General features: G+C 37.2%; 1 protein-coding gene across 4 annotated transcripts in view; it reads right to left on the bottom strand.

The window, feature by feature from the left end:
* Positions 1-26,680, bottom strand: part of VPS13C (vacuolar protein sorting 13 homolog C) — a 106,537-nt gene that overhangs the window by 26,222 nt on the left and 53,635 nt on the right. For 3 of the 4 annotated variants that reach the window (XM_069797996.1, XM_069797997.1, XM_069797998.1), the window contains 24 exons: positions 26,474-26,590; positions 25,825-25,928; positions 25,205-25,372; positions 24,466-24,770; positions 23,924-24,068; positions 22,627-22,783; positions 21,639-21,769; positions 20,412-20,581; positions 19,624-19,862; positions 16,671-16,900; positions 15,795-15,887; positions 14,411-14,776; positions 13,062-13,151; positions 12,485-12,640; positions 11,175-11,439; positions 10,184-10,344; positions 9,543-9,664; positions 9,002-9,296; positions 5,954-6,343; positions 4,830-4,934; positions 3,908-4,072; positions 3,423-3,551; positions 1,735-1,868; positions 1,224-1,350 (listed from right to left, as the gene is read on the bottom strand). In XM_069797996.1, coding sequence (XP_069654097.1) covers positions 1,224-1,350; positions 1,735-1,868; positions 3,423-3,551; positions 3,908-4,072; positions 4,830-4,934; positions 5,954-6,343; positions 9,002-9,296; positions 9,543-9,664; positions 10,184-10,344; positions 11,175-11,439; positions 12,485-12,640; positions 13,062-13,151; positions 14,411-14,776; positions 15,795-15,887; positions 16,671-16,900; positions 19,624-19,862; positions 20,412-20,581; positions 21,639-21,769; positions 22,627-22,783; positions 23,924-24,068; positions 24,466-24,770; positions 25,205-25,372; positions 25,825-25,928; positions 26,474-26,590 — 4,364 coding nt within the window. The remainder of the gene's footprint in view (positions 1-1,223; positions 1,351-1,734; positions 1,869-3,422; positions 3,552-3,907; positions 4,073-4,829; positions 4,935-5,953; positions 6,344-9,001; positions 9,297-9,542; positions 9,665-10,183; positions 10,345-11,174; positions 11,440-12,484; positions 12,641-13,061; positions 13,152-14,410; positions 14,777-15,794; positions 15,888-16,670; positions 16,901-19,623; positions 19,863-20,411; positions 20,582-21,638; positions 21,770-22,626; positions 22,784-23,923; positions 24,069-24,465; positions 24,771-25,204; positions 25,373-25,824; positions 25,929-26,473; positions 26,591-26,680) is intronic. The other variant, XM_069797999.1, reaches the window with a different exon arrangement.

Genomic DNA, 26,680 nt, shown 5'->3' with positions numbered 1-26,680 from the left:
AAAAGTAGGCATTCCGGCAAATTTGTGGATGAGAAAAATATTGGAAATTATTAGAAAACAAAGGCCTTCACAGCAAAAGAAAAGACTTAGAATCATAGGTGATGGGGGAAGAAGGCATTAAGTCATACACCACGAAACAGTAAAACCAGACAATGTTCTTCAAATGCAGATATTCCTTATTTGTTTATTTATGAGGTAAAATCAAGATAGTTAAAGCCCTTTTCTCAAAAGCCAAAAATAATCATGAATATAACCATAATTATATACTAAGAAAATCAGTTTCAAACTTAAAACATTTTTAAATGTAAAAAATTTGACCCAAGAAAGTACTTATACAGTGAAGCACACTGTAATTGGTTAACTGTCACAGTTCAGCTGTGAGAAACAACATCCATTCCCCATATAACTGAAACACAAACTTGCTTCCCTGTCCCTACTTTTAGCTACTAATATCTTCAGTTTTCTCATCTTAACTCTGTGCCTAGTCAACAGAAAAAACAAGCCACCTCTGAAGAATTCACAGTTTAGTAAAAGGTACAAGAGGTCTGCTATTTAGAGACAGACACATAGGACTTTATTTAGCCTACATTCCAGTTAAGTGAGAAAAATCTTCCTCCATCAACACTTGCTTCCCCATTCTTTAACAAAATACTTTCCCAGTCTTATCCTAGATTTATCTCTGCTTCCAGTTATAGTTTCCCTCTTTCCCCCATTCATTTTCCATCTTGATCGTTGTTATTTTGCCCCCACTTCACACATTTTCCTCTTTTAATATTCCGTGAGTTACAAACACCAAAATAGCTCTTAGTGAGCAACTCAGAATTTTCTGCTCTATGCAAGCATTTCCCATAGGAAGCAAGAGTCACAGCAGTCAGGGTTTTTCTCCATCTTTAAGGAGATACTTAAGCCAAATGCAGCACTGCTGGACAATTGGTGAATTATTCATTCTCTGTACTATTTAGATATGTCCACAGCTCATACACTTGATCCTTCTTCTTTCATATCCAAGAAAACCATGCAGAAAATGCAGGCTGGAGTTTCTGTCCAATCCTCTATTTGTATCAATCTGAACATCTAAAATCTTGCTACTTGAGCGTAGGCTCAAAAGTCTCTTACAGGACAAGACAGATGCAAGTTACTGAAGAAGCTTTCTCTCAGAGAATTTTAATCTTGTTATAGTCCTAGATTGGTTCAGCATTTACTTCTCCCTTTCTGAAATTTACCTTAAGTAGGTCATGTTCACCAAAATTCTGGGAGTAGCCCCAAGTCAATTTTCTTGTTTTAGTTGGATCTGTCCATGCAAACAGGCATACTTGCTTTGGTTTCAACTCCATTTCCTCTTGTAATCCACTGCAGGTTATAAGAAAAGAAGTGACAGCATTCACTGGTTAAGACCACTGACTGAAGTAGTGCAAGCAGATGATAGTGCTATAGACTCCACCCCTCCAGCCTCCTGGGGTGAGGGGTTAAGGGCCTAGGCTATCCATTCCAAACAAGTCCAGCTGTAGCTAGGCTTTTGGTGAACTAAGATCTATACTCCCACTTTTTTCTCTCCACTTTCTCAGACTATGACAACTGCTTAAAAGTAGAAAAAATACTTCATTAAAAAAACGCGATAAAGAAACAGGTTTTTTGTATTTTTCAAGGTACCACAATGATAAAAAGAGAACTACTATCTCCACAAAGGATATCCCCTGGTTAAACAACTAATGGTGAATTGTTTCTTTCACATACCTCTGTTTATATCTGAGAGAGTCCCACGAAGTATGGTTAACAATAAGAGCCGGAGCAGCTCCCTCATGGTAATCCGAGAAGCTTATAAGAGTAGAATGCTCAGAAACATTCACATCTACCAGTAGGCCCCCATTCTGGAGAGAAAGTTAGAAAGTTCAGCATTTGTTCTATGCATAAATTCAAGTTAGAACAGATTAAATTGTTATTTTTAGATAAGTCATTCACCGGCCTCTTAGAAATGAAAAAAGGAAATGTATTCTACATTATCTAGTAACGGTAAGCTCAAACACATTGGTCACTGGCTTAAGACAGACATCAGTATCATCCACAAACTATCTGTTGATTTAACTTAATTGAAAAGTTATATTCAAAGTATAACATTTTTAAGAATTACTTCATTTGGCTAAGTTCAGTAAAAAGTATAGGCAAGCATTCCCTTCGCTTTCTTCTACAAAACTTAAAGTTACATTTAAAAACTGACATTTCCTGCACATTCCTTAAAAATCTGAAAGGCTACTCTAGACAAACACACTAAAGTTATTGAAAGTATGACAAATATAGCAATAGTGTATTAATGAACTGATCACCGAGCAGAAAAGTTCTGTTGACTGAACCTCTGAACAAATCATTGTAAGTCTTTCTTCTAAGGGCTTTCAAGATGCTGTTTTCTTCCAGTGTATTTGCAAGATATTTCTGAGGTATGTACAGCATAATTTTCTCATTTGCTTATACAAAGGAGGTACCTCATGCTTTCCCTTTTGGATAGTCTCTTCAGAAAGCTTTCTCAAATGCTTGTCTAGCAAGATAAATTGATGTTTTTGCTATGCTGTATGGAGAGGTTGGAGGTGACACATCTACCTTTGAAAAAGATGATCTTACAGATTCTCCAGCTCACATCAGAGGGATGTGAGAAATTATGTTTAGTACTCTACACAGCAGTAGCAAACCTCACTACATACGGGACTAGAAAGGATTCACTTGCAAAGCTGAACCATCTACTGTCTTAGAACAGTGAAGAAAACCGCCCACTACTCTAAGTGCATCAGCAGAACAAGAGATAATCAATGACATCTTTTTCTTAAACATTTTTTCAAACTGCTTCAGCAAACTTAGAGAACTAGATTATCCTCACAGTGACTTGTATTGCAGCTAATTACGATCAGCATTATCTCCAAAGACTTGTCTGAACATGCTACATTTATATACACATTCCCTAATGCCAGGCTAGGGTGAGTTCTGAAATAATTAAGATTTTACTAATTGAACAATAAATTATTTTAGCCATGAACTGTGTCCAACATGTATTAGCTTAACAACAAAAAATACATTCTACTTTAGGATAACTATTTAAACAAACTGAAGGCACCTAAGAAATACCCTCTGCAAAAGAACAGATGTTAGAGGCCTTGTATACCATTTTTAATTTAATAGCAATAGAGTTGTTCAGCTTCCTATAGGCTTGTCAAAACTAAATCAACTTGACCACTTCACACAGCTATGAAAACATTAACAACATTGCAAACTTGATTCACAACCTTTTTTATGCAACAGAACTAAAGTGCAGTGCACCAACACCTTAAGGCACAAGACTTCAATCTTGATGATCTTGCAGACTCAAGCTTTCCTAAGGTCAGTACCATAAGGCTAAAATGGAGTACTAAGAACAGACCACACAAAGCCAGTCTCACCAGTTCTTCCAGCCTCAGCAGAGTACCATTATCCTGGGCATTAAACAGGAATGGTTTGGATGAGCTTTCATAGCCAACTACTCTCACACAAAGTTCACCAGATGAGTTTTCAGGCCAAAATGGAAGACACTGTAAAACAAGAAATATGCATGACTTTAACAGTTCATGTATGTTCAATATAGTAAGCCAGCAATAAAACAGTCTTGTGTGACTAACGCTATTTCCAATGCCTTAGTTCTTACCTCAGTATCGACTCTTGAACATCTCATCTACATTTCATAAATTACCTAAATTGAAGGACTTGATTAGTTTACCAACATACACAACCCAATGCTGTTCAAGTTGCCCCAAGATGTGAAGTATCCACGTCATGCCATCACAAGTGACAGAGCTTCTATAAGAGAACTGCTTTTTCCTCAAGTGACAGCTAGAAACCAGTTGTTTGTCTACAATAACATCCAAAGGAAAAAAATCTCAAACATTACCTCTGAAGTCGAGATATAATTCCATTTATTAGTTGGAAAAGAACCATTAGGACCAATTTCTCCAACTTCTAGTTCCAAAGAAGATTTGTTTGCTATTGTATAGAATGGAGTGAAGGTAACTATCCTGGTAAGATTAGAACTGCTCATTTTGATGCTAACTCCAACCTGTTGAACAAGGACAATTTGAGCAAACAATCAACAACAAGCTTAAGAGAAAAGTCAGGATGGAAAAAAAAAACAACAAACCCTACATTACTGTAATTACAAAGGCTAGCATACAACACTCCTGTTCTGAACACCTGTAATAAAAGAACCAAACAGCATGCAGTAAAATCAGAGAACTATGCAACACAATTAAAACAATGGTAAAGAGACAGGTTAGATGTACTGTTTTGCAGCTGTAGCATTTGTGAGGAAAATCCTACAGGAATCCCTCTACACTAAATGAGGACAACCTAAAATAATTGTATCATCAGAGATTAGTTAAAGAGTATATGGAAACACAACTCCCCACATATCTGCATATTATTATAAAATGTATTCTTTATTCTGCTTAGTTGTGGAAATGTTGTCTTAGACAAGGCTGCTGAGCTGAGTGAAGATCTAAACATTTGCAAACAATTATGTACTTTGTGAACTCTTATCTCCACTGTACGAGTTCACTATTGTATTTTTGAACAGCCTAGTACTACACATTTGTTACAGAAACCACACATTTATTAATTACACTGAAACTTCTGTTGGTGAAACTATTTGTCACCAGATGCAGACCTGAATAGCTGGGGCATAGAAGTTATTACTCTAGCTGTTAAATATTTCCATGATTTAAAAGCAGTGTAAGTAGTGAAACAATTAAAGAGAAGAAGTAGGCAAGCCAAAAGAACCCCGAGAGCGCTCCATAAAACACAGAAACCTATCTTACCAGATAATCCATGTTATTAGCTGAACACCTGACACATCCATAGCTTCCTACAGTATCAAGGGAAAAGCTACTGGACCAAGTGCTAGTTGAAATACATAACTGGATCTACACACAAGAAAAGAAAAGAAAAGAAAAACAAGTACTTCATAAATTGATTTTAATTCTGAAGTTCATGCATTATGGAGTGCAATTATGTCATGTTGCAGTATAGAGATGACACTTAAGTGCTTTTAAAACCTTCTATAAGTTAAGATAAGCTTAAGCATGTAGTATCACTATTTGTACTCTGATTTATTAGTCTGTGCCTGAATCCTGGGAAAGATGTTACAGTAAAAGGTAGCAAAATAGAGGAGCCCTTATTGACTCATGTTCATGACAGCACACACATAGATGGGGAAAAAAGCTACAATTTTGTGGTGCGTCACAAACTTGAAGAGAGGAGAGGAAATAATCAAAAGAACACCTTGTCAAAACTGTTTCTTCAACCATTTCTTCAACTATTGTTGGGTGAAAAAAGATATTTAAAAGTAAAGAAGGGCCACTTCAGAAAAAATCCTCTACTACAGTACTCTTCATTTGACCATGCAAATATCACACCAAAACAAAATCAGAACATGTTTAACATACCACAGAACATTTACATTGTGCATTTTAAATATCAAATTAGCTAGCTGAGTAAAACACAAGTCTGTGATTTGTCTTCGTTCAGTGGAAAATGCCTGCACAGAAGATTCAGAGCAGCCTTCCTTTTGTTTATAAAGGGAGTCCACACTCTGAATTTACATTAAATTCCCCTCCCTGAGAAAACAGTTTTCTGGTAGGGCACCCACTGAATTTTCAGGACCTAACCACTCTATACCATCACCCAGCTTCTGGCTGGGATGAAAGTTAGCCAATGGGATGCAGTGCAAGACCTGGAAAAAGTTGCAATAGACTTTTTGTCTACCTGCCTTCCCTTCTACTTAGTCCAAAAAGTATAATTAACAAGAAGAAAGCAGCAGCCTATAGATTTAAATGCTATTAAATGCTATTAAAAAATTTCTTAGACAAAATGTGTGTGTTCCCCCCCGCTCCAGAACAGGATTTTAAAACACCACCACAACCACTGCCTAAAATAAGCATACCTTATTTTTACTAAAAATAGTTTTCTTTTTAAAGGAGAACAAAACAATATCTCTGTAGTCTGCTGGATGCTTCACATGAGTGTCTTCAGCTCGATACTGGAGAATACGGGAAGTCTTGTTGATTATCCAGTAAGGACTGAACACAGACAAGATCATACGGCTTCCACTTCGCCTGGTATGTATGTAAATATCCACTGTCATCACTGTTGCAGAATGGGATGTGAAACACACACAAAAAAATTCAGGCATCCCATCACTAATTTTAAGATGCCCATTCCAGTCTTTGCCTTGATATTTTATCAACACAAGCTCCATTATTTCACCATTGATTCTTGAATGAAAAACATCTGCAGCACTCCCTTCCATCAACTCACGGGCTTCTGCTGTTCCCTGTAGCAAAATTAAAAGAGGCAAATTAAGTTTTTAATACATAAAATGTAGGTATTCAAAAACCAGGATTTTATCCTTCTCTTGCAGGATGCACATTTCAGATATTTCAGTACCACATGTCCCAGTGTCCAATCACTTTCATTTGAGCCTGATCCTATGAATAATTTGAGATCAATTGCCCTTTTCTTACAGGACAGTAAAGACTGCTTAATTCTGGATTTCAGGAAGGCAAACTAGTTCCAGTGTATCCCCTGACTCTGTTCCCTCCCTCCCTCCTCCATGATTTCCAATGGATTTTGGCAATGAGTTCTTATTCATATACTTACAATACTGAGTGCAACACTGAATTGGACTGTGCTGCAAACATACAGCCAGGACATTTCACGTTAAAGAACACCAAAGGCAGAAAGCCGGCAGCTGTGCCATATTGTTTGGTAGCACAGCTTTCTTCAGGCAGTAACATCCCACAACAGCTTTCCTACTTTTTACTGAGAAACAGTGTATTTTACTGTATTGAACAGTGAGTAGCCAGGCTTGATTAGTCAAGGGATGTGAAGACAATAAGCACATAACCATCTACAGGTATAGTGACTTCAGAAATAGATTTGAATTACTAGTTTCTGGCTCCTCAAATCAAGGTAATGGTACTCTGTTCTACATTCTGTCACTCTGAGTACTAAAGTACAGTGAAGGTAAGGAAAACTGGAAATAACGTCATTAGGATGTTCGACAGAAGTGAAAGAAAGTTCTAAATGAATGCCACAGCCAGTTATGTGAGTAGGACAAAACAGAACAAACTAGGATGATAGTTATAAATCCTTACACCTTTTCTATTGTGATGGGTTGACCCTGGCTGGACGCCAGGTACCCACCAAAGCCGTTCTATCACTCCCCCATCCTCAGCTGGACAGGGGAGAGAAAAAAATATAACAAAAAAGCTTGCAGGTCGAGATAAGGACAGGAGAGATCATTCACTAATTACCGTCACGGGCAAAACAGACTCAGCTTAGGGAAAATTAGCTCAATTTATTACAAATCAACCAGAGTAAGGTAAATGAGAAATAAAACGAAATCTCAGAACACCTTCCCTCCACCCCTCCCTTCTTCCCAGGCACAACTTCACTCCTGGATTTCTCCACCAAGCCCCCCCAGTGGCACAAGGGGGACAGGGATGGGGTTTACGGTCATCACACGTTATTTTCTGTCGCTTCACCTCCTCAGAGGGAGGGCTCATCACAATTACAACAATAAAATTTCCCCACTCATCAAGCAGCTCTTAACTCTCTAGCTGCGTTCAGTCCATGTTTTGCCCGTTACCTCTCTCAATTACTATCCTTATCTCAAATTCCTCACACATTGCCTGCATTCTCCAGGGCTCATCACACTCTTCCCCTGCTCCAGCGTGGGGTCCCACCCACGGGAGACAGTCCTCCACGAACTTTCTCCAACGTGGGTCATTCCCACGGGCTGCAGTTCTTCACAAACTGCTCCAGCATGGGTCCTTTCCACGGTGTGCAGTCCTTCAGGAGCACACTGCTCCAGCATGGGTCCCCCACGGGGTCACAAGTCCTGCCACAAAACCTGCTCCATGGGCTCCTCTCTCCACAGATCCGCAGGTCCTGCCAGGAGCCTGCTCCAGCGCAGGGTTCCAACGGGGTCACAGCCTCCTTCGGGAACCCACCTGCTCCGGCGTGGGGTCCTCCACGGGCTGCAGGTGGATATCTGCCCCACCGTGGACCTCCCTGGACTGCAGGGGGACAGCCTGCCTCACCAGGGTCTTCACCACAGGCTGCAGGGGAATCTTCGCTCAGGCGCCTGGAGCATCTCCTCCCCCTCCTTCTGCACTGACCTTGGTGTCCGCAGGCTTGTTTCTCTTACATGTTCTCACTCCTCTCTCTGGCGGCTGTTTTCCGCACTGTCCCAACTTTTTTCCTTCTTAAAAATGTTATCACAGAGGTGTTACCACTCTCACTGATTGGCTCGGCCTTGGCCGGCGGCGGGTCCATCTTAGAGCCAGCTGGTATGGGCTCACTCTCTCCCAAACACAGGGGAAGCTTCCAGCAGCTTCTTACAGAAGCCACCCCTGTAACCCCCCCCCCCCCCCCGCTACCAAAACCTTGCCACATAAAACCAATACATCTATTTACTAAAATCACTCAGCTTTCGTGAAAACACTGACAGAAGAGGAAAAAAGTCGGCATAGCATCCCACAAAGAAATCTTCCAATTTGTGCAAGGGAGACTTCACAATAGCCCTCAGTAAAGAATCATTGTCAGAATGGAGAGAAGTTGTTTTCTACATAGGAAAAAAGCTCCAGAAGTCTCGGATGCTTTTTCTTATGCCTCTCCCTGTGAAATAAAAGATACCTTGCAAAACACACACAGGATCTCAGAAGAATGCAAAAGAGAAAGACCAATCCAGTACAGGATTCATATGTAAGGAGCAAGGCAGAACTGTCCACGTACACCCAAACTAAAAACAATTAATCCCCAAAACTCCCAGAATCAATGCATCAGCTGACTCACTCATTTACAATAGAAAATATAAAAAACAACATTCATTATCTTCCGCACTACATTCACCTCCATGTCTAAGTAAATATAGTCTTACTTAAAATCAAGCAAAGGATTTACAAAAAAAACCTGTAAAATAACTTACCTCAAGTAAATATCTCAAGGAGTATGGTAGAAGATTCCTCACAGTCAGGGTAGGGTAAAGGTGGATAATGTAGGCAGGATCCCACTCCCCTCCACAAGTTGAAATAAAATTTAGTTCATCAGGTACAGCTGTTGAGCTGACTATTAGAGGCAAGAAATTTGTCTCGGTGGCTGGGCACTGTAACAAGCACTTTACTTCATTGCTCCTATGTAGTTCTTCCCTCCAGGCAATGTAAGTCATGGACTCTTTAAACTGACCTTCTAACATTCCTGTTGGTCGAACATATAGATGACACCTATGGGAAGAAGACAGGTAATGGCACACAATAGCTTTGCATTGACAGCTAACTTCACACATTTTAAAGTATATGCAAACATTCTGAAGGGCTTTTGCAGCACACTAATTACCTAATAAAGGTAGCATTTGTGGTTTTTAGCCCAGGCAGGAAGAGTTCCAAGTGCAAATTTAAGCTTCCATACTAACGCTGTATTTGTGCATCAGTCTCACAAAGATTAGCCCTACAGAACAGAAAAACTGTTACCTGTATGAATGTAAAGGAACATGAAATTCCTCTTCTGGCTTGGATATGCCAATTGGCTCTAGCGACTTGGAGTCTCTAGCCAGTTTATAGATCATAAATGGGATTGAGAAATGGTTCTTGATCTAGGATCAAAATGCATAATTTTCATTACATTTCTATGGTACAAATTTCTAAAGGAAGAAGTATGAATAGCAACAAGAAAAAACAACATTAGTAGATTTAATTAAAACTCCTCTGGAGAACAGACTTCTATGCATCTTAGTAAGAAATACAACTCTGAAGGAGAACAATGTGCAGGCATATGAGAAAACTACGTTACTTTTAAGTTCCATGAATTGAAAAACATGCTTAAAATGCTAAGTCACATAAAAAGTACATATTCCAACCTCAATGTTGAAGATATTAGAAATCCAAAAGTTAAAAGTAAAACCCAAATCCTTCATTTATCAGGATGACACATACACACAGAATACAGATAAAAACTCATGTAACAAATAGAGTAAAATACTTCATAATTTGCCTTTAAGTGACTTTTTGGAAGAGCATGATCTCAAAAAAATGCATTAAGGAACAAAAGCAAAGTCACTCAGAGAAGAGCACTGCTTTCAGGCTTTTGGTTTCTTCGGGTGGTTTTTTTTTACCTGCAGAGGAGATCGTACAGTAATAACTTTATTTCCTTCTGTAGCATCTATCTGTACAATGATCGAGTCTGAACAATCAACAAGAAGGTTTGTAATGTTGTACAGTCGTCGACCTGGTTTAGCTATGGGAACGGTAACCACTTCTTTATATCCTTGAAGTTCTAATTCATAAAAATATACAAAAGTCTTAATTAGGCAAAACAAATCACATTACCATTTTCTATTTGAACAATACTTTAGCTTCTTCCCTAAACTCCACAACAACCAGGATCAAAGCACTCTCTGGCAAAACCACCTTGAAATGATATTTGAGCACCACTGAAAGAAAGCTTTAAGGTCAGAATACTCTTGAAGACCATAACTTTAGATTATGATTTATCCATAGCACAATAAATACACCAAACAGTAAACAAAAGTATTTATTGGGTGAGTTAACAAAATGCAACACGGAACATGATCTATGTATCGTGGTCAAGTACTTCATATGGGATGGGATGGAAAGGAAAAAATCCAGAAGATAATGTATTAGTAGTTATCATATCTTATTTTCCTAGGAGTATTTTCTGGCAAAGCTAAAAACACAGAAAAATCATAACTGCTCTCAAGTAACTGGGTAACTACAGAAAGCTGAATAGTATGAGAAATGAAGATCCTGTTTAACAGGAGTTGGAATCCACAGGCTTATGTTCCAGGGGTCTGTAAGACTGTCTATCAATGACTCTACTAGAATGTCTTCCATTTCTTCCAAAGAGAGAGAAAAAATATTGTACTTTTCACTCTCTGAAAAACTGGAGAGAAGGAATTTTACATCTCTTTAAGAAGTCCAGTAGCTGGTTTAATTGGGTTTTTTTTAATTGCCATCAGTATTCAAAATTAGTTTCAACACAATGCACTTCACCTGAATTTTGACCACACTGAATTTAACCATGTTGACTCCCTCATGTTCCCATTTTCAACATCTCATAACACACAGTGCTCCCTAGCATAATACCTAAATTTAAAGAGAAGATGGAGCTTTCTTGTCGATACAATGCAGACAACTTTCCTCGTTGGGGCGCTTCAAAAACAGAGTATTCCAGTTCCATATTCTGACCAATTTCTACATCGTTCATGTTTTCTTTTTCAACTGAACCAACTATCCGAAAATTGGAGCTAGGAAATACTTTGAAAGGAACACCTAGGGCATTTTTCACTATGAAAGGTGCTGTCTCTTTAAAGGAATAGTCAAACGTGGATGCAGTCCCTTCTGAAAATGCCTGTAATTAACAAGAAAAATAATACGTCACACAAATAGCCACAATAAGATATATATAAAGGCTTTAAAAGACAGTTCCCAGCAACTAGTATTTTACAGAAAGAAGAAAAAAAAAATATATATACCAATACCTATGCTTTGTATAGTAGTACTTCAGGGAACTCAAGGTTACTTCCAGAAAATTTCATTATTATTCTGTGATTTGCAGCAAATGTTGATGCTATGATAAGCATTTATGCTCCTCATAGGAAATTTTTTACAGTTGTTGGGTTGTAAGAGAAAAATAAGTTCTGGGACACACAAGTCCCAAGCACATTCACCATGTACATACTTCATATTCAACCACAAGTTATGCTTACAAACATTTGTTTGATTACACAAAAGCCATGGTAACTGACTGCCAATATAGACTTAGAGTACAAGCAAATACTAACTTAGAGAACTGTTGCTCATTTAGAATTAAAAAAATAAATAGGCATAACTCACATTCTGTAAAAATAGCTTGATTCAGTAACCAGAATTTCTTCCCCCCCCGTAAAAAAGGGGGGAATAAAAGCCTAGGACGTTCATAAGTACACTTACTAGCACAAGAAAAACAGGGAAAAAAAATATTTTTAATGTACGGGACATTCCACTTCTACAGTTTGAAGGCCAATCCTAAAATGCACACTTTTCTTAGTATTCTATTAAGTAGATAAAATAGAAGGGAAGTAAATTTCTCCTTTAATATTTCAGAAGTATTGTAGGAAATAGTTGTGTTTATTGGAGGGTTTTATTTTCATTCAGCCTGCTTGTAGGCTTAAGTCCTGCATAAGCACATTTGTTCTTTTAACACAGAAATAGCTTCTTTCAAAAGCTAGCACCACCTTTATTGCTAACTCTAAAGGACTAATCAGAGTAAAACTCCTCAGCCCTGCTAGATAACATTTGTCAGGGCTGCAGAACAGTCATTGGCTTGTGACTGGCAGTACAGAAAGTTCTTTAAAAATAAAATCAGAACTTCTACAGAACCACATAATTTGGCACCGTTTGCCTGTTAGGACTACCTTGGCTAAATTACTGAAAACAGCAAGACAACATTTGGATATTGTTATATTCATTGTATCCTTCGAAGAGATGTTAACTGCAGTTTGTGGCTCAGGAAGAACAATGAAATCATCCCCAGGCATCAAACTTCTCTCTTGGACAGGGTTAGTCTTCATCTAGAACAAAAATTTCATTAGCCAATTATGAACATGTAGATTACTTTCTCCTATGTTAAAATAAGAAAAAACTTGACCTACATCTGACACTTTCACCAAGCAAAGGAAAACCTGCTTTACCTTGTAAATCTCAGACACTTTACACAAAACACAGACATTTTATACCAACATTGAAGGCAAGCAAGTTATTTTCTTTCCTCCCTGTATGTGTGGTTACATGCTACATTTTCCCATGCAGTCGACAATTAACATCATTCAGAAAAGCCTTGAGATGTCTAAAGATTGATTTTTTTTCCATGTGAAATTGCACAGCTCCCTCAAAGCAACAACATTCAAAAGGTCAATGTTCCGTCACACAAAACTTTTAAGAAATAGCTGTCTATTCAAACTATTTCACATAGTTTCAAGTATGTTCACATACTTCCAGCTTTAAACTCCATTGCTTCTTTCCTCCTTCAATTCGTTCAATAAGCGGCTCCCACACTGCATAGGTTTCATTGTAATAATGAATCTAAAGACAGAATCAAAATTAAATAAGGCATCTAAAAACAAAGGACTGACTTCCTTCCAATAGCATTTAGTACAAAAAACATCAGTAAGAAAACAATCAATCTTCATTTCATGTTTTGGAGGTCTAGCATTGCCTTCTAATGGTTTCAAAAATTAATACACAGAAGTGTAATATATCGTACCTTTTTCCTAAGTGACATCGTTTTTGAAGAACCGACTACCTGGCTTGCTTTTAGAGCAACCAGACAGCCTGGTAGTTCCATATCTTTTTAACATCTTCACTTAATATAATGCAGTCTCTAACCTCTCCTACACTGTTTGAGAGAATGTCTTTGAGATCAGAACTGCCACAGAAAATGCCACAAGTACCTCACTGTACTATGAAATAACAACTAGTATGAGCAAACTTTAGTCTGAATCTGGTCCACTGGAACAATTCATCTAACTCATAGCCTACACCAAGTTTTCACTTCCCTTCAGCCACTGCAAATCTGAATAGCAGTTGTGGACCAAATAGTTCTGAATGCTCCCTTTCAGCTCTCTTCCTCATCCCTCCCCACTTCTGGAACCACAGTGCCTTCCCCCAGTTATATATGATCTTCTGTACTCCATTATGATATGCACATCTAGCAATAAAAGAAGGCTACTTGTATATTCAGGACAGAATGGAGTATGAGGCACATCTGGTAAACTGACGAAATATGACTAAGACGTAGTTAACCTATTGCATGGAGCATCTGGTTGTATGAAATTTTAACATGCTGCCTCCATAGGAGACTTATACTACCTGGGAATTTACCATATCTCAGGGAAAAGGGTTGCAATAGGGGGCAAAACAAATATGGTGTGATTACAATCCAAGATGCAGAGAAGATATTGAGAAATGAGTATAACTTCAATCTTATCATTAAACAGAATGCTAGAGAAACACAAAAAGGTGGGCAATGAGTTAAATGTGAATATTCAACTAAGCCAAGCTCATTGTTCATACAGCAAGAAGTAAATATGCAAAAATAGAGAAATAGAGAGGACTAGATTATTCCACAGTAGCAATTGCCATTAAAATCTACTACTGATTGCAAAGTTTCTGTAAAAACCACATTATGCTTAGTCATACTTGCCTGACTACTAAAAAAATCCTAAGAGCATTACCGTTTAAACCTAATAATAATTTAGCACATAGAAAGTGTACTGAAAAGTTACTCGAACACTATGAAGTGTGCAGAAGTTTTAAACTGCTAACGATTTGATTCTACATACCTCCAGTGACATATCAGCAGTGACCTCCATCAGCGAGGACCAGTTTTTAAGGACACCTGAAAACACAGATTCTACTAACAATAAAGGGACAGTACGATGTCCCAGACCACATTCCAAAGTGATCTGAACTGATTTCACTACAATGTCTAATTTCTCTTGTTTCAGAATATGTTCACGGTCCTTAAAAGTTTCTGTTGCTTCTGTGGCTACATCAACACCAAGAAACCAAGCACTGCACTGATCTATAGGCTTCACTTGCCACAAATTCTCAGAAACTTCAGTTGCTCCTCCAGAATCCTCCTCTGCTGTTTTGGGTTTTATGGCAGCCATAATGGTCATCACAGTATTCAGAATTATTGGTGAGATCTTGAACAAAGAAAAAAAAAATCCTTTATAGCTCAAAACATTTTAAAACTGATTAACATAAAAAAATACATGATAAATGGAAATGGCAAATAACTCTTGGGTTCTTCATACAGATACACAGCATTAAAGACCCTTATAAGAGATGTAACTTAAATCCCAAGATAAAGAAACACAATCTATTCGTGGATCTCCTCTTATTTTCCTTTCCTACAAAATTTCCCAATTCCTCCCGCACAATCCCACAGGCTCAAGAACAAAATTCTCACACTGGAATTTCACTTTTACAGATATGCAGTACTCCCATAACAGCAGTCAATATCAACCTTTTCCCTACTACATTGTAAAATATGAATTTATTTTTAAGATCTTTGAGGTGTTCAGAAAAGCATGTTTGCAGAGTTATGTACACCACCACTTCAATTAACAGTACAATACATTTGTCAAAAGCTTTATGCTTTCGAAACAATGTACTACTATTGCTTACACTCTAAGCCCTCACCACTGACCACCTTTTCAGATAACATATGCAAATTTGTGAACATTTTATAGGAGAATCAGCAAATTACATTCAGAAAAACCTTTACTACAAACACAATTATTAATTTACCTATTAAGAACAAGGTATTTCACATTGTATATCATTCTGGAAATCATGTTTTAACAGCCTTAAGTTTACATGCACTTGTATGTATGCTCCTGCTTACAAGTCTCTCTGAAGAGAAAAATTGTGATGGTGGCAGTAGGGGGAAGGGTTGTTTCATAAATGTGGAATAAACTTATAGGAGAAATCCTAGTACCTGAAGTATTTAAATTAGTCCTTTTTTGCCAAGAGATTGCCAAAACAAGGAACATGCAATGTTTTTTTCCAACACAACTCTAAAACAGATAAATGCCTATTTCTGGAATTGAACTAATGGGGAAAACAGAAATTTTAAATAGCAATAAGTAAATTAAAAAAAACTAAGCTAAAGCTTGAGAGACACACCTGTTCTTTCAAAGACAGTTTTAATAATCTTACCTTTATAGTAAGTTCTTCTATTGTTACTACCACAGTTTGTAACCCTGAGACATGCATCATATTTTCCATGACCAAAGAACATGGCCGTAACACCTGAGTGAAAAATATAATTTGATTATTAAGGTAACTCCTGGAATCTAAACTTTTCAAATGGTCTTGTATTTTTTAATCCCGTAGGCCAAAGGGATGCTGATCCCATAAAATAACAACACATTTCAGAGTAACAGCATTCTTTCCATAGCATTACTGTGCTTCATTCCAGCATCCAAATTTGCACAAGAGCAATTTTGTACTGGAAGATTAGAAGTTCGTGAAACAAAAGCTTTTGACATAAAGCTTGAAAAACAGACAAAACAAAAACCCAACACACACACAGACTAATGATATAGTTTAAAAAGCCCTAAATCCTTAAGAAAACTAAATGCATAAGGAAAGATACCATGTGCGAGATGAACCACACAGGCCACCCTTGTGGTTCAATGCTTCCTGCCAGGAGTATGTAGATGAAGTTCCAGACAATATGTTAATCAGCATACTCTACTACAACAAGTAAACTGACAGGCAGTAAACAAAGTTGCAGAGATATTCTTAGTCTTCAAAACCCCTCATACAATTTCTTCACTAAGAAGCTTTTAATTTAATTTACAAATGCACTACACAGGTTTTAGACAGAGCTCTATGTGATGAAGTCCTGCACCTACTGATAAAAGGCTCTCCTTTAAACGGCATACCACAGATGCCCAGTCCCCTCCTATCTTCATAATAATCAATGATATGAAAACTGGATTTTCTGAGTGCTATGGATATGCCAACTAAAGGACACGCCTGCCAACAGTTCTCATTACTTTTTTCATTACGAAAACCAAGTTTTCTTACTGTAGTAACACTCTTGTCTTGTTTTTCTTTGAGAAAGGCACAGGCCAACACTTTGAAGCCCTTCACTTGAGCAGTCATCCTTTGTGCAATCCTTCCAGATGTCAGAGAAAAGTCACATTGGAAGGAAACTTTTAAGGCAGGGGCATCAGCATTGGTCAAATTAGCAACAAATACTATTTCTGGATCCATGATCACAGCTTTTACTGTCATATTTGGTCGTACATATATTTCTGTGAAAATAAGTAAAAAAAACCTTCAATATAAAAGGTTTGAAAGCATTATTATGTACATAATACCTAAACAAAGCATGAAAATTGCTACATAATTTTGGAGGTACAAATTTAACAAAAAATGTCTCAATTTTTACAGGAATACTTTGCTGAAACTGAATATCACAGTGTCCACAAATCAACAGCAAACTGGTCAGAAGCTTCATTTTGAAGAAATTTTTTGTTTCAATATGGTAAAAAGACAGTATTAGCTCTACAAACTGTAGTCAACCTAAGCACTGGCTCTACAAAGCTGGATGGTGCATTTCTTCCCCCTCTCTGGGATGATCTATGAACTCGGGAAGTCTCACTAGGCCTTGGCATAAGTGTAATGAGTTGAGAGGTTAAGCATCCCTTGACTGTACCAGGAACTCTTGCATGGCTAAGACAGGGAGCTGCATTTACTGTACCAATGACTCCTGTTGCCTGGTGGAGGCTGGCGATGGGAGTAGGGAAAATTAGTCATTTCCTGACAACTTTGGGATATATCTCAGTCCTCTCCTGACAGCCTTGGAACATCCCATATCTGAATCTTAAGTCATTCTCTGACAGACTTGGAGCCTTCCTTATCTGAATCGTAACTCACGTGAAACACTACCAGTGCTACTGGAATCCCAGTAATTTGCTGATGACTAAAGCCAATCATCTCACAAACCTATAAACAGCTGTACTAAGTGAGACCATTTGAGCTCTCCTGGACAGCAGCAGGCTGCGACCAGCATCTCCCTCCGAGTGGGATGCCTCTCAGAGCTCACAAACTCTTCAGCTGCAAAGATCAGAGGTCTGACGCTGAAAGCCGACAAGACTCAGGCTGATACTCTTCACTCCTTGAGGCTGAACCCTTCACCGGTTGAGAAAGATGTTGAAGCATTTGACATGAATATTTTCACTAATGCCTCTTTTATTTGCTTATGTATATCTCAATGTCTTTCTGCATGTGTGTGTGTACTAACCCAAATATTCTATAGCAAGTATATTACAAATGTTGCTTTTCAATTCTATACTTAAATCACTGTCGTGAACATCATTCAACTGTGAAAGAATCTCAGGCCGCTATTATACTTATAATCCCTTTAGATATAAACCATTTACCTAGTCTGGGACTAGGAGTTGATCCAGCTGCACCTAAACTCCAACCTTGTGACTCAACAGGAGGGTCTCCCCAACCTTTTTACATTCCCGGTATCTGTACAGATCACGAGAAATCAATTACAACTCAATTTTCCTTTATATGTTTCTCTTTTACCCTATTGCATCTTCAGTCTCTGTATACATAATTTTAGTTTGTTTCTAACTTAATTTTTCTGTGTACATTTTATCCAGGTATTAAGCAACAAAGTGAACTTTGCCATTGAATTCTGTGAAGTCATACTTTTATAAATTCCTATTAGATCATGTTTGCTAATACCCTTGAAATTGATTTTTTAAGCAGTCCAAAACACTCCATTTTGCAGCAAAAGCCAAGTTGGAAATAGTTATCTTCTGTCTCAATACACAAGGTAACTTCTTTAGAGTGAAGATATACTAACTGAAACCAAATTAGCAATATACAATTTCTTGTCTGAATATCCACTCATTCTCCAAACAGAAGGAAAGAATTGTATTATATTTATCTCAATTAAAAGCAAGACTCTCTAATCTAGTGATGGATCAAGTCACTTTGGTTCTCAACGATAGGCAGTATAGTGGTGTGTGACCCTCCTGCACACTAGGACTTATTACATGGGTTACTTGCACCCAACGCTTGCTAGAGATTATCGGAATATCACACCTATGCAATGGAACAGGTGCCAAGCTGAGGCTTGGTGCACTACAGGAAAAGCAAAGAAAGCTAGATATCACGGGTTGCACCCAGCAACATATTTGGGTAGTCTTGAGCAGCCCTTTCAAGTGCCATTTTTCTGGAGTGTGTACCGTCCCTCCCTCATCAGAGGACTTGTGCATATCTCCAACAAGGGAAGAGGAGAGGAAGTGAACTGCTGATGTCACTAGGGCAATTCACAAAACCTAAGGCTCACTCCTAACACTCTGCCAAATTGCACAAAAGAAAGGGAAGGCTGTTGGGAACTAGCTAGACAACACAACCCACAGATTAGATCTGACCACAACTTGGGCAAGCCTAGCAATCACTTAAGACCAAATTAAAAAAAAAAAAAAAACAACTCAGAAGTGGTCTTTCTCGCCCTTGTTTCATGGTGCTTTACCTTCAGTCTTCAACCAAAGAGGAAAGCTGTTCAGCAAAAATTTAGTTTTCCATAACTGAACTGAAAAGTTTCAAACTACACAACTTGCAAAAGTAAGGGTAAGACATTGTTCACCACCCACCTTTAAAGAGTAAGTTGGTTTTTTTACTTCCTTAACTACTATCTGCATGGTGCTTTTTTACCCTAAGGATGCTTCCTTTGGGATATTACATGGGTAAAAATCCTGTTTAGCATAATGATTTTCAATATTTAGCTCTGCTGGAGAGCACAACTCCACTACTCAACACAGCAGTTCTAGAACTACTACTGCTTACAACAATTTATGTTATCAGTGGCCAATTTACACACTGTGAAGAATAAACTCATTTCTTAAGTCTGATAACAAGATAGCATCTTGAAAACTTTCAGATAATTTATTTTCAGTTTGAAGTCTGTAAAGGAGGGGAGTGGGGGTGGGGGGTGGAAATCAGTTTTACAGACCTGTTTCTGGCTTGGATTTCCCAGAAGCAACATGCTTTAATTGGAACTGTGCAGATCTTTCAGTTGAGGATGCTGGCATTGAGTTAATGAAAAAATCTGCTACTATCAACAAAAACTCCACACTGGCACATATGTACAGCTTGTCCAGGACAGCAACAACTTCAGTTCCATTTTTATCCTGCTTATAGCTTATATCTATCATAGAACTGCCATTTGTGTCATCTTTCTTGTCTATCATTCTGGAAAAAAGTTTAATAAGAAATATTTCAAACATCATAACACATAGATCTAGAAAAACAAGGATGTGTAAACAGTGCCTTTTTTTCTCCCTATGCCACTTATAAGAATTACAACGTAAGCAATCAGTGTTGCCTCCTAAAATGAGAGGGTATAGACTTCTCCAACAGAAGAGTAATTTCAATTTAAAGTTGGTGTGCTACAGTTTTGGAACTACGTACGTGGCCTGTAACAATCAGACTAAAGTTTCAGTGGATAGAACTCTCTAGCTGAGGCTGGTTGCTCTCTGCTCAGCTGTTCTACACAGTTTACTGTAATACTCAAGCCTCCCAGATTTTTGGAGAACCTGGGAAATCAACATATAAAAGAAGAAACTTGCTTACCATTATTAAAATTAAATCATTCATTGCTTTAGTGCGCAGTCTGACAGGCAACAACTGACAGCCCTACTAAGTTTTATCAATCCCATGTGAAGTAAAGTATAGAATAAGGAAACAGTCTTCCTCACAAGTTGCATGGAGGTTTTTCATTTCTGATGCACTCAAACTTACCTTGCAGTCACATTCTGAATTCCTTCTCTGAGATCATCCAGGGTACATGCCTTGAGTTTAACATTAATATCCAGTGAGCCATCTGAAAACATCTTCCCCGATGATGCCATTAGATGCAGTCGGAGTTCACCAAGGCATAATTTGTCACTATGCGGCGAAATCAGAGACTTCTACATAACAAGAAACAGTAGGAGTAGTTATCACAGAACAAAGTAATAAGCATGTTTCCCTTGCTGCTAGCCACATGCATTTTGATTCATGAACTGAAGGATCTGATTAGCCTGTTGCTGTCATCAGTCCTCCAATCATACAAATTGGTCCAAGAAACTCACTGAGAAAACAGAAAAAAACAGTTGGGTTGTAGTAAAGTTGTTTATTCACCACATTTCTTGCAGTTGTTCAAAATGCATGACCAAAGGATAATCCATCTGAACTCTGAAGCTCCCACCAGAGGACCCCTCTGCTCCCATCACACTAACTCATTTACAACCAGAACCTTAGCAGTAAGCAGAATGGATATGAAGAAATTAAAATAAAATCCCATTAGAGTGTGTTTCTTCCTCGTGATGCTCATTTCACAGGATTTTTTTAAATTATACACCCCTCATAAAAAAAACCACACCATAAATTCCTGCATTGCAGTTATTATAAATGCAAAGCTACCACATATTCATTATATACCAAGACTTAAACAGCAAGTGCCCTCACATCTGGACAAAGCACATTAAGTCATAAAAACAAGGCAACATTGCACATCTTTCTCTTCCATTTTCAGCATAGGAAGGATGTTCATTACTGCTCACACTGAGGGATACGTAGGAGGGAAGTATGGGCCATGTACATCTTGGATCTGCTTACTAACTATATAGGCACCATATATAGAACTAGCATCATCTAGCCTAGCAATTCCTGCCTTTCAAATTTGCATTTTTATTTTGGATAACTGGAATCAAGGCTTGAATAATCAAATCAAATGGTGGGTGGTTTTGGTTGGTTGGTTTATTATGGTTTTTTAGTGTGATTTTTAGAAATGCACTTACATCCTTCAAATTAAGGATGTTCTCTGCCCATAAACCTCAAGTTTCTGGGATAAATTGCATAAACTCCATAAGGCAAGCATTACAAAACTAACATAACCGATGAAACTCTTTTACTATCCTGAGTTCTGTCCATGTGAGAATCCTAAGTTCCCCGCCCCATCTGTATGGTAAAAGCTTTGTCACAAACCTGATTCATATCACTGTTGTAGAGAGTTACTGAAAGTGACTCAAAATTAAAGTCAAATTTAAGCGTTGTATAACATTCCGCAGAAGACTGAACTGTAGAAACATTTTTTGGTCCAAAAGCAAGAAGAGGACCTGTCAGTGAAAAGAAAATATTTTTACATTTCTTTAGAACATTGGGCTTGGGGGTGGTTTTCTGGGTTTGGGGTTGGTTTTTTGTTGTTTGGGTTTTTTTTAAATTAAGATCAGAAAGTCACAAAAAGAAGAAAAGCTCTAAACCTGGAAGACTACTCAGAACAATTTGCCCTTTTATTTACTCAGTATCACTTTGTTCTACTCAATGCATGCTAAATTTACCTAGCACAGAGTGGTTTAAGAACCTTAAAAAAAGCTGTCATTAATTTACTGCAGTCCTTCGTTCACTTTAATTAAGAACTACAGAAAGTACCAAGACTGCTCAAAGAGTTTGTACTACTCTTCCTTCCAGTTTCTTCTCATAGTGTAACAAATTCAGCTATTGGTTGAACAGTAATTTTTTTGACATTGAGAATGTTAGGTTTTGGAGAAAAAAAGATTTTGACAAAGTGTTAATAATATTTCAACCTCAGACATATGCTGTTTACATTAACATGCTATTTGAATACTAGTAATATCCCTAATTGTTATAATTCTGCATTAACATTCTGGGGTAGTTGGTTTGGCTTTTTTCTTTTTTAAACCACGTGCAACTCTTACGAGTCCTTGGTGTGGACTGAAGAATACCATCCTATAAAAGAATGGCAAAAAACACACTACAAAAACTTCTGACCATCAACAGCTCACACTTCATGTATGTGCATACATTCTTATTTATAAACTTTTCATATCCACAATACATATGTAACAAATTAAGAATTTATTTACACACATTTAAGTGCATCAATATAAATATAATGTTTGACTTTGCAAATAGCCCTATGCCTAAACATACTCAGCTTTTGAATTGAACATACCTTCACAGAAATCAGATTCATTTGGAACTTTCCCTTTTTTAAGCATCTGTGTATCTTCAATGTTCTCTTGCACAGTATTTGGCTGGGAAGAAGCCCCTCCAAGGTTTTCAAGTAAAATTTTCATGACAACAGTTAGATCATCTTCACTGAGTGCTATCTGTAAAGTGATAAACCCACAACTTGATTTTTTGTGACATTATTTCTTTCCAACACAGTATGCAAAAGGTGAGAAGAAAAAACACGCTGCTTCCACCATAAACAAGCTGTCTAGTCAAAATGATCCTGGCCAAAACGCCCTAAGTAATTTGCCCATTTTTCCTAAAATATCTTTTGTTACTTGTTATGAACAGGAGTTACAACAAGAACTAACACTCCCCATGATACAGACTTTCTAGTCTTGTAAGGCTCTTCACCTGCTAGAAATATGAGTAACTGATGATCATAAGCACTTCTTAACAATTCAGTAATCCAGAAACATAACCAGATAACATTAAAGCCAAGATTTACATTGTATACGCTAAAGCAACCATCATTCAGTAGGCCTTTAAAGAGTTAATGAATCTGAATTCAATTATATATAACATGATTGTGAAAAAAATAAGCAGTAATAAGTGACAAAATGCAGTCACTTAGCCCATAATACATAGCCTTAGAATTTTTTTTTATTTTTTTTTTTTACTGGTACTCCTTCAATATCTTATTCCTCTGTGCTTCACCAGTGTTACATTTGGCCACAGCACTGATACAGGAATGAAACAGGGCTTATGAACAACTAAAAGGCCCCCCAGTCTGTTTTTAGCCACTTAAATCCATATGGTTAATATTGAAAAAGAGAAAGTAAAGCCCTCCCTCTTCAAAGATATCAACCATAATTTTGAACTCTTGTATATTAGAGAACGACATCTATCCTTTTAATTTCTAATAAATCTACTTAACACTCAAACAACCTGAATATTACAGATTAAACAATTTAAAATCTTAAATCTAGATTTTACATGCTAACTCAACAGATAACCTCAATGACTTTACTGACTGTTGAGTCAAAGGATAGCTCCAACAGACCCCCAGGAAAATAAAAATAGGTTTTATTCCATTTGTATGCAGCTACACCAAAATTATTCATTATACAATATCAAAACCCTAACAGATCTATAAACAGGACAGTCATGCTGGAAGTCTTCTAACGTTCTGTAAAAAATATGAATTGCAACAGGTCTGCAAGCTCCTTAATGAGGCTAAGTACTATTCTGAGAATATACATAACTTTAGATGCAGCTCTGATTTGCCATGACGTTACCTGCATTGGTTTTAGGTCTCCTTTGATACCAATTGTTGGCGTTTTATGATACCAAGTTGCTGCTAAATTTCTCTGGACCAGCAAAGTCAAACTCACTGGATGCAGAATTTCAGAATCTGGTTGAGAATCTGTGGATATAATGCACCTACAAAAGACAGTGGAAGCAGCAGAGGAAATATAGTCAGTAGTTGCATAATCACAATTAATATTATACCAATCTAGAGAATTACAGGTATACTTATTTTTAAATTAATAATAATGTGTGCTTACATGCACTTATGCCCAGGTATGCAGTTAAGATGAACTCAGTTGCTACCCTATCATTCTTTCCCTTCCAAGAAGTTTTAGAGATTGTGGACATGTGCCCCTATCTAAAAGCACTCCTAAACTTAGTTGGGGGGGTATTGGGGGTGTGTGTGTGTTTGATTTTAGTATGTTTTTATCACCTATCATCTTTAAATGACAGAACAATGCTGCATACGGAACATAGACCCATTTTCTTTAAGAACACTTTACAACTCAGAAGAAAACTCCATGTATACCTTGATAATTTCAAATGAGTTAGCTGTACATCCATGTTGTCAATGACTGGAGGAAGAGAAGATTCATCTGAAGACACCAGCTTGAATTCATTCTGAACTCTGATTAAGCCAAGATCAGCTACCAGAGCATTATATGAAGTTGAAGATTCAGGAACAACTATAACGGGAGCTTTCAAGTTGACATCCATTAAGAGGCGGAAGCTCTTTTTAGCAAAGTCTTTCACACTGGAAGCAGCCATTTCTGCTGCCTGGACGGTGACTGCAGTCAGGGCTTCTTGTGCCGTTTGGAAATTGTTTAGGAAGTTCTATTGATAGGTAGTGAAAAAAGTAAGAGTTCTATGAGAGCAAATAAGCCTTATAAGAAAAGGCAAGCCTCAGGCAAAATGTAAATTTAAAAAAAATAGTACAGCTGTGGCAGAAAAATGAAACTTCTAATTCAACCATGGAAGTTTCAAAACAGAAAAAGCTTAAAATCATGCACAAGCTAAGACACTGCTTACCGATTTAATTTTTAAAATATTAAAGCTATCAACTCAATTCATTACTTGTTTTGTTATCCTTCTCCTTATTTGTAATTCCTCCATAAAGCAGTGCAACTTAAGTAACACTTCTTCAGCAAAACATTTCTATATGCTTGTAGACCAGCTCACCACAAGGCACAGGTCACAAAGAGCTGATTACATTTTATTTTATTAAAAAATTTTTGATGTCAGGAAAAGAACTAAAACTAGTGTCTTACCAAGAGAGACATAAAGAATTTATGCAGGTAAATTATTTGGATGCAGCCCACTTTCAGAGACATTTTACCATCCACCCTTGACATATCAACATAGGCTTCCCCTGCAGTAGCATCTGGATAAAGTGACATGTGAAATCTAAACACTTCATCTCCCATTATGGAGACAGCCTAGAAAATTAAGTCCGTATAGTTAATACTCCCAGGCAGTAATCTGTGATAGAATTATTGCTTAAGTTATCAAACGAGAAATATTTCCACAAAAAGATCAGCTGGAACTTATCAGCAATACTTGACACATATGCTAAGCACAAAAGGAAATTGAATCAGCTATTTTATGGTATGTCTCTTCTCAGTTATCTATAGTCCATTTTATATTTAACCCATGCTACTCAGAATTAAACACATCAATGCAAACATGATTAAAGAGAATTAAATATTAAATTAAAGCATGTTTTGCTTCCCTGAGATAAAGGAAATTAAGCTATGAAATTTTGCTTAATATTTGGTACATTACATTGTACTTAGTATTATACAACACAGCAAGTCAACTACAGTGCTGCCATTAAATAACTTAAAGGACTAGGTCTTTTTGTTTGTTTACAATCTGCAAAACACATCACCTTTTTATGGATTGTTTTTGGATCAACATTTGTAATTACAATGTCCTCAAGTCTGGAGAACACTTTAATCTTTTTAGGTTTCATAGCTACAGATGCATCCATTCCTGATTTGAGACAAAAGGAAGAAGATAGCAAATTGTTGAAGTGCATTTGTTAAGTAAACACTTTTAAAAAAAGAAGCATTATTTATTACTGAATGTAAAGAATAAGAATAGCTTAAAATCCAACATTATACTATGTAAGAACCAATGCTAAGCCCAAGACACATGACCTTACTACACATGACAAATTTGCCAACATAAATTGACTCTAAGACTAGAGTAAAAATTCCCAACACTATCTAGGAACTAGCTAGTAAAAAATGGAAGCTGGTGTTATTTATAACATAGTGCCTTCATTTCTTTTCATTTTACTCCACTTAGAAATTAATTGCTTTCTTTTTCCGAGTCAAACATTTTCTTCCCTTGCAGACATTTTCACTATTAAAATACTTTACTGCAATCATATCATACAATCAAAATGTATTCAAACATATGTTACAGAGGCATCTACAGTGCACACACTAGCCTTTCAGAAGTGAATGAAGGAGGGGAATAATGTATTTCTTGCTACAACCAACTAATCTAATATTTAAATAAAAACCCTTTACCTTGTATTCTAATGTCTGCAATACTACAGGTCTGATCACACACTGTAATTCTGAATGCATTTAGCTTTGCAGTGAGTTTTAATTCACAGATATCATCATGGGCTGCATTACTAGACACTGGATAGGAAACACAAGAGACATACAAGAACTTCATTAAAAGTCAATTTTTTAAAATAAATGTTAGATTATTCATTTTATACATACATG

Source organism: Haliaeetus albicilla, chromosome 12, assembly GCF_947461875.1.
Source record: "Haliaeetus albicilla chromosome 12, bHalAlb1.1, whole genome shotgun sequence".
Taxonomy (NCBI): domain Eukaryota; kingdom Metazoa; phylum Chordata; class Aves; order Accipitriformes; family Accipitridae; genus Haliaeetus; species Haliaeetus albicilla.
This window is presented reverse-complemented; position numbering and strand designations above follow the sequence as displayed.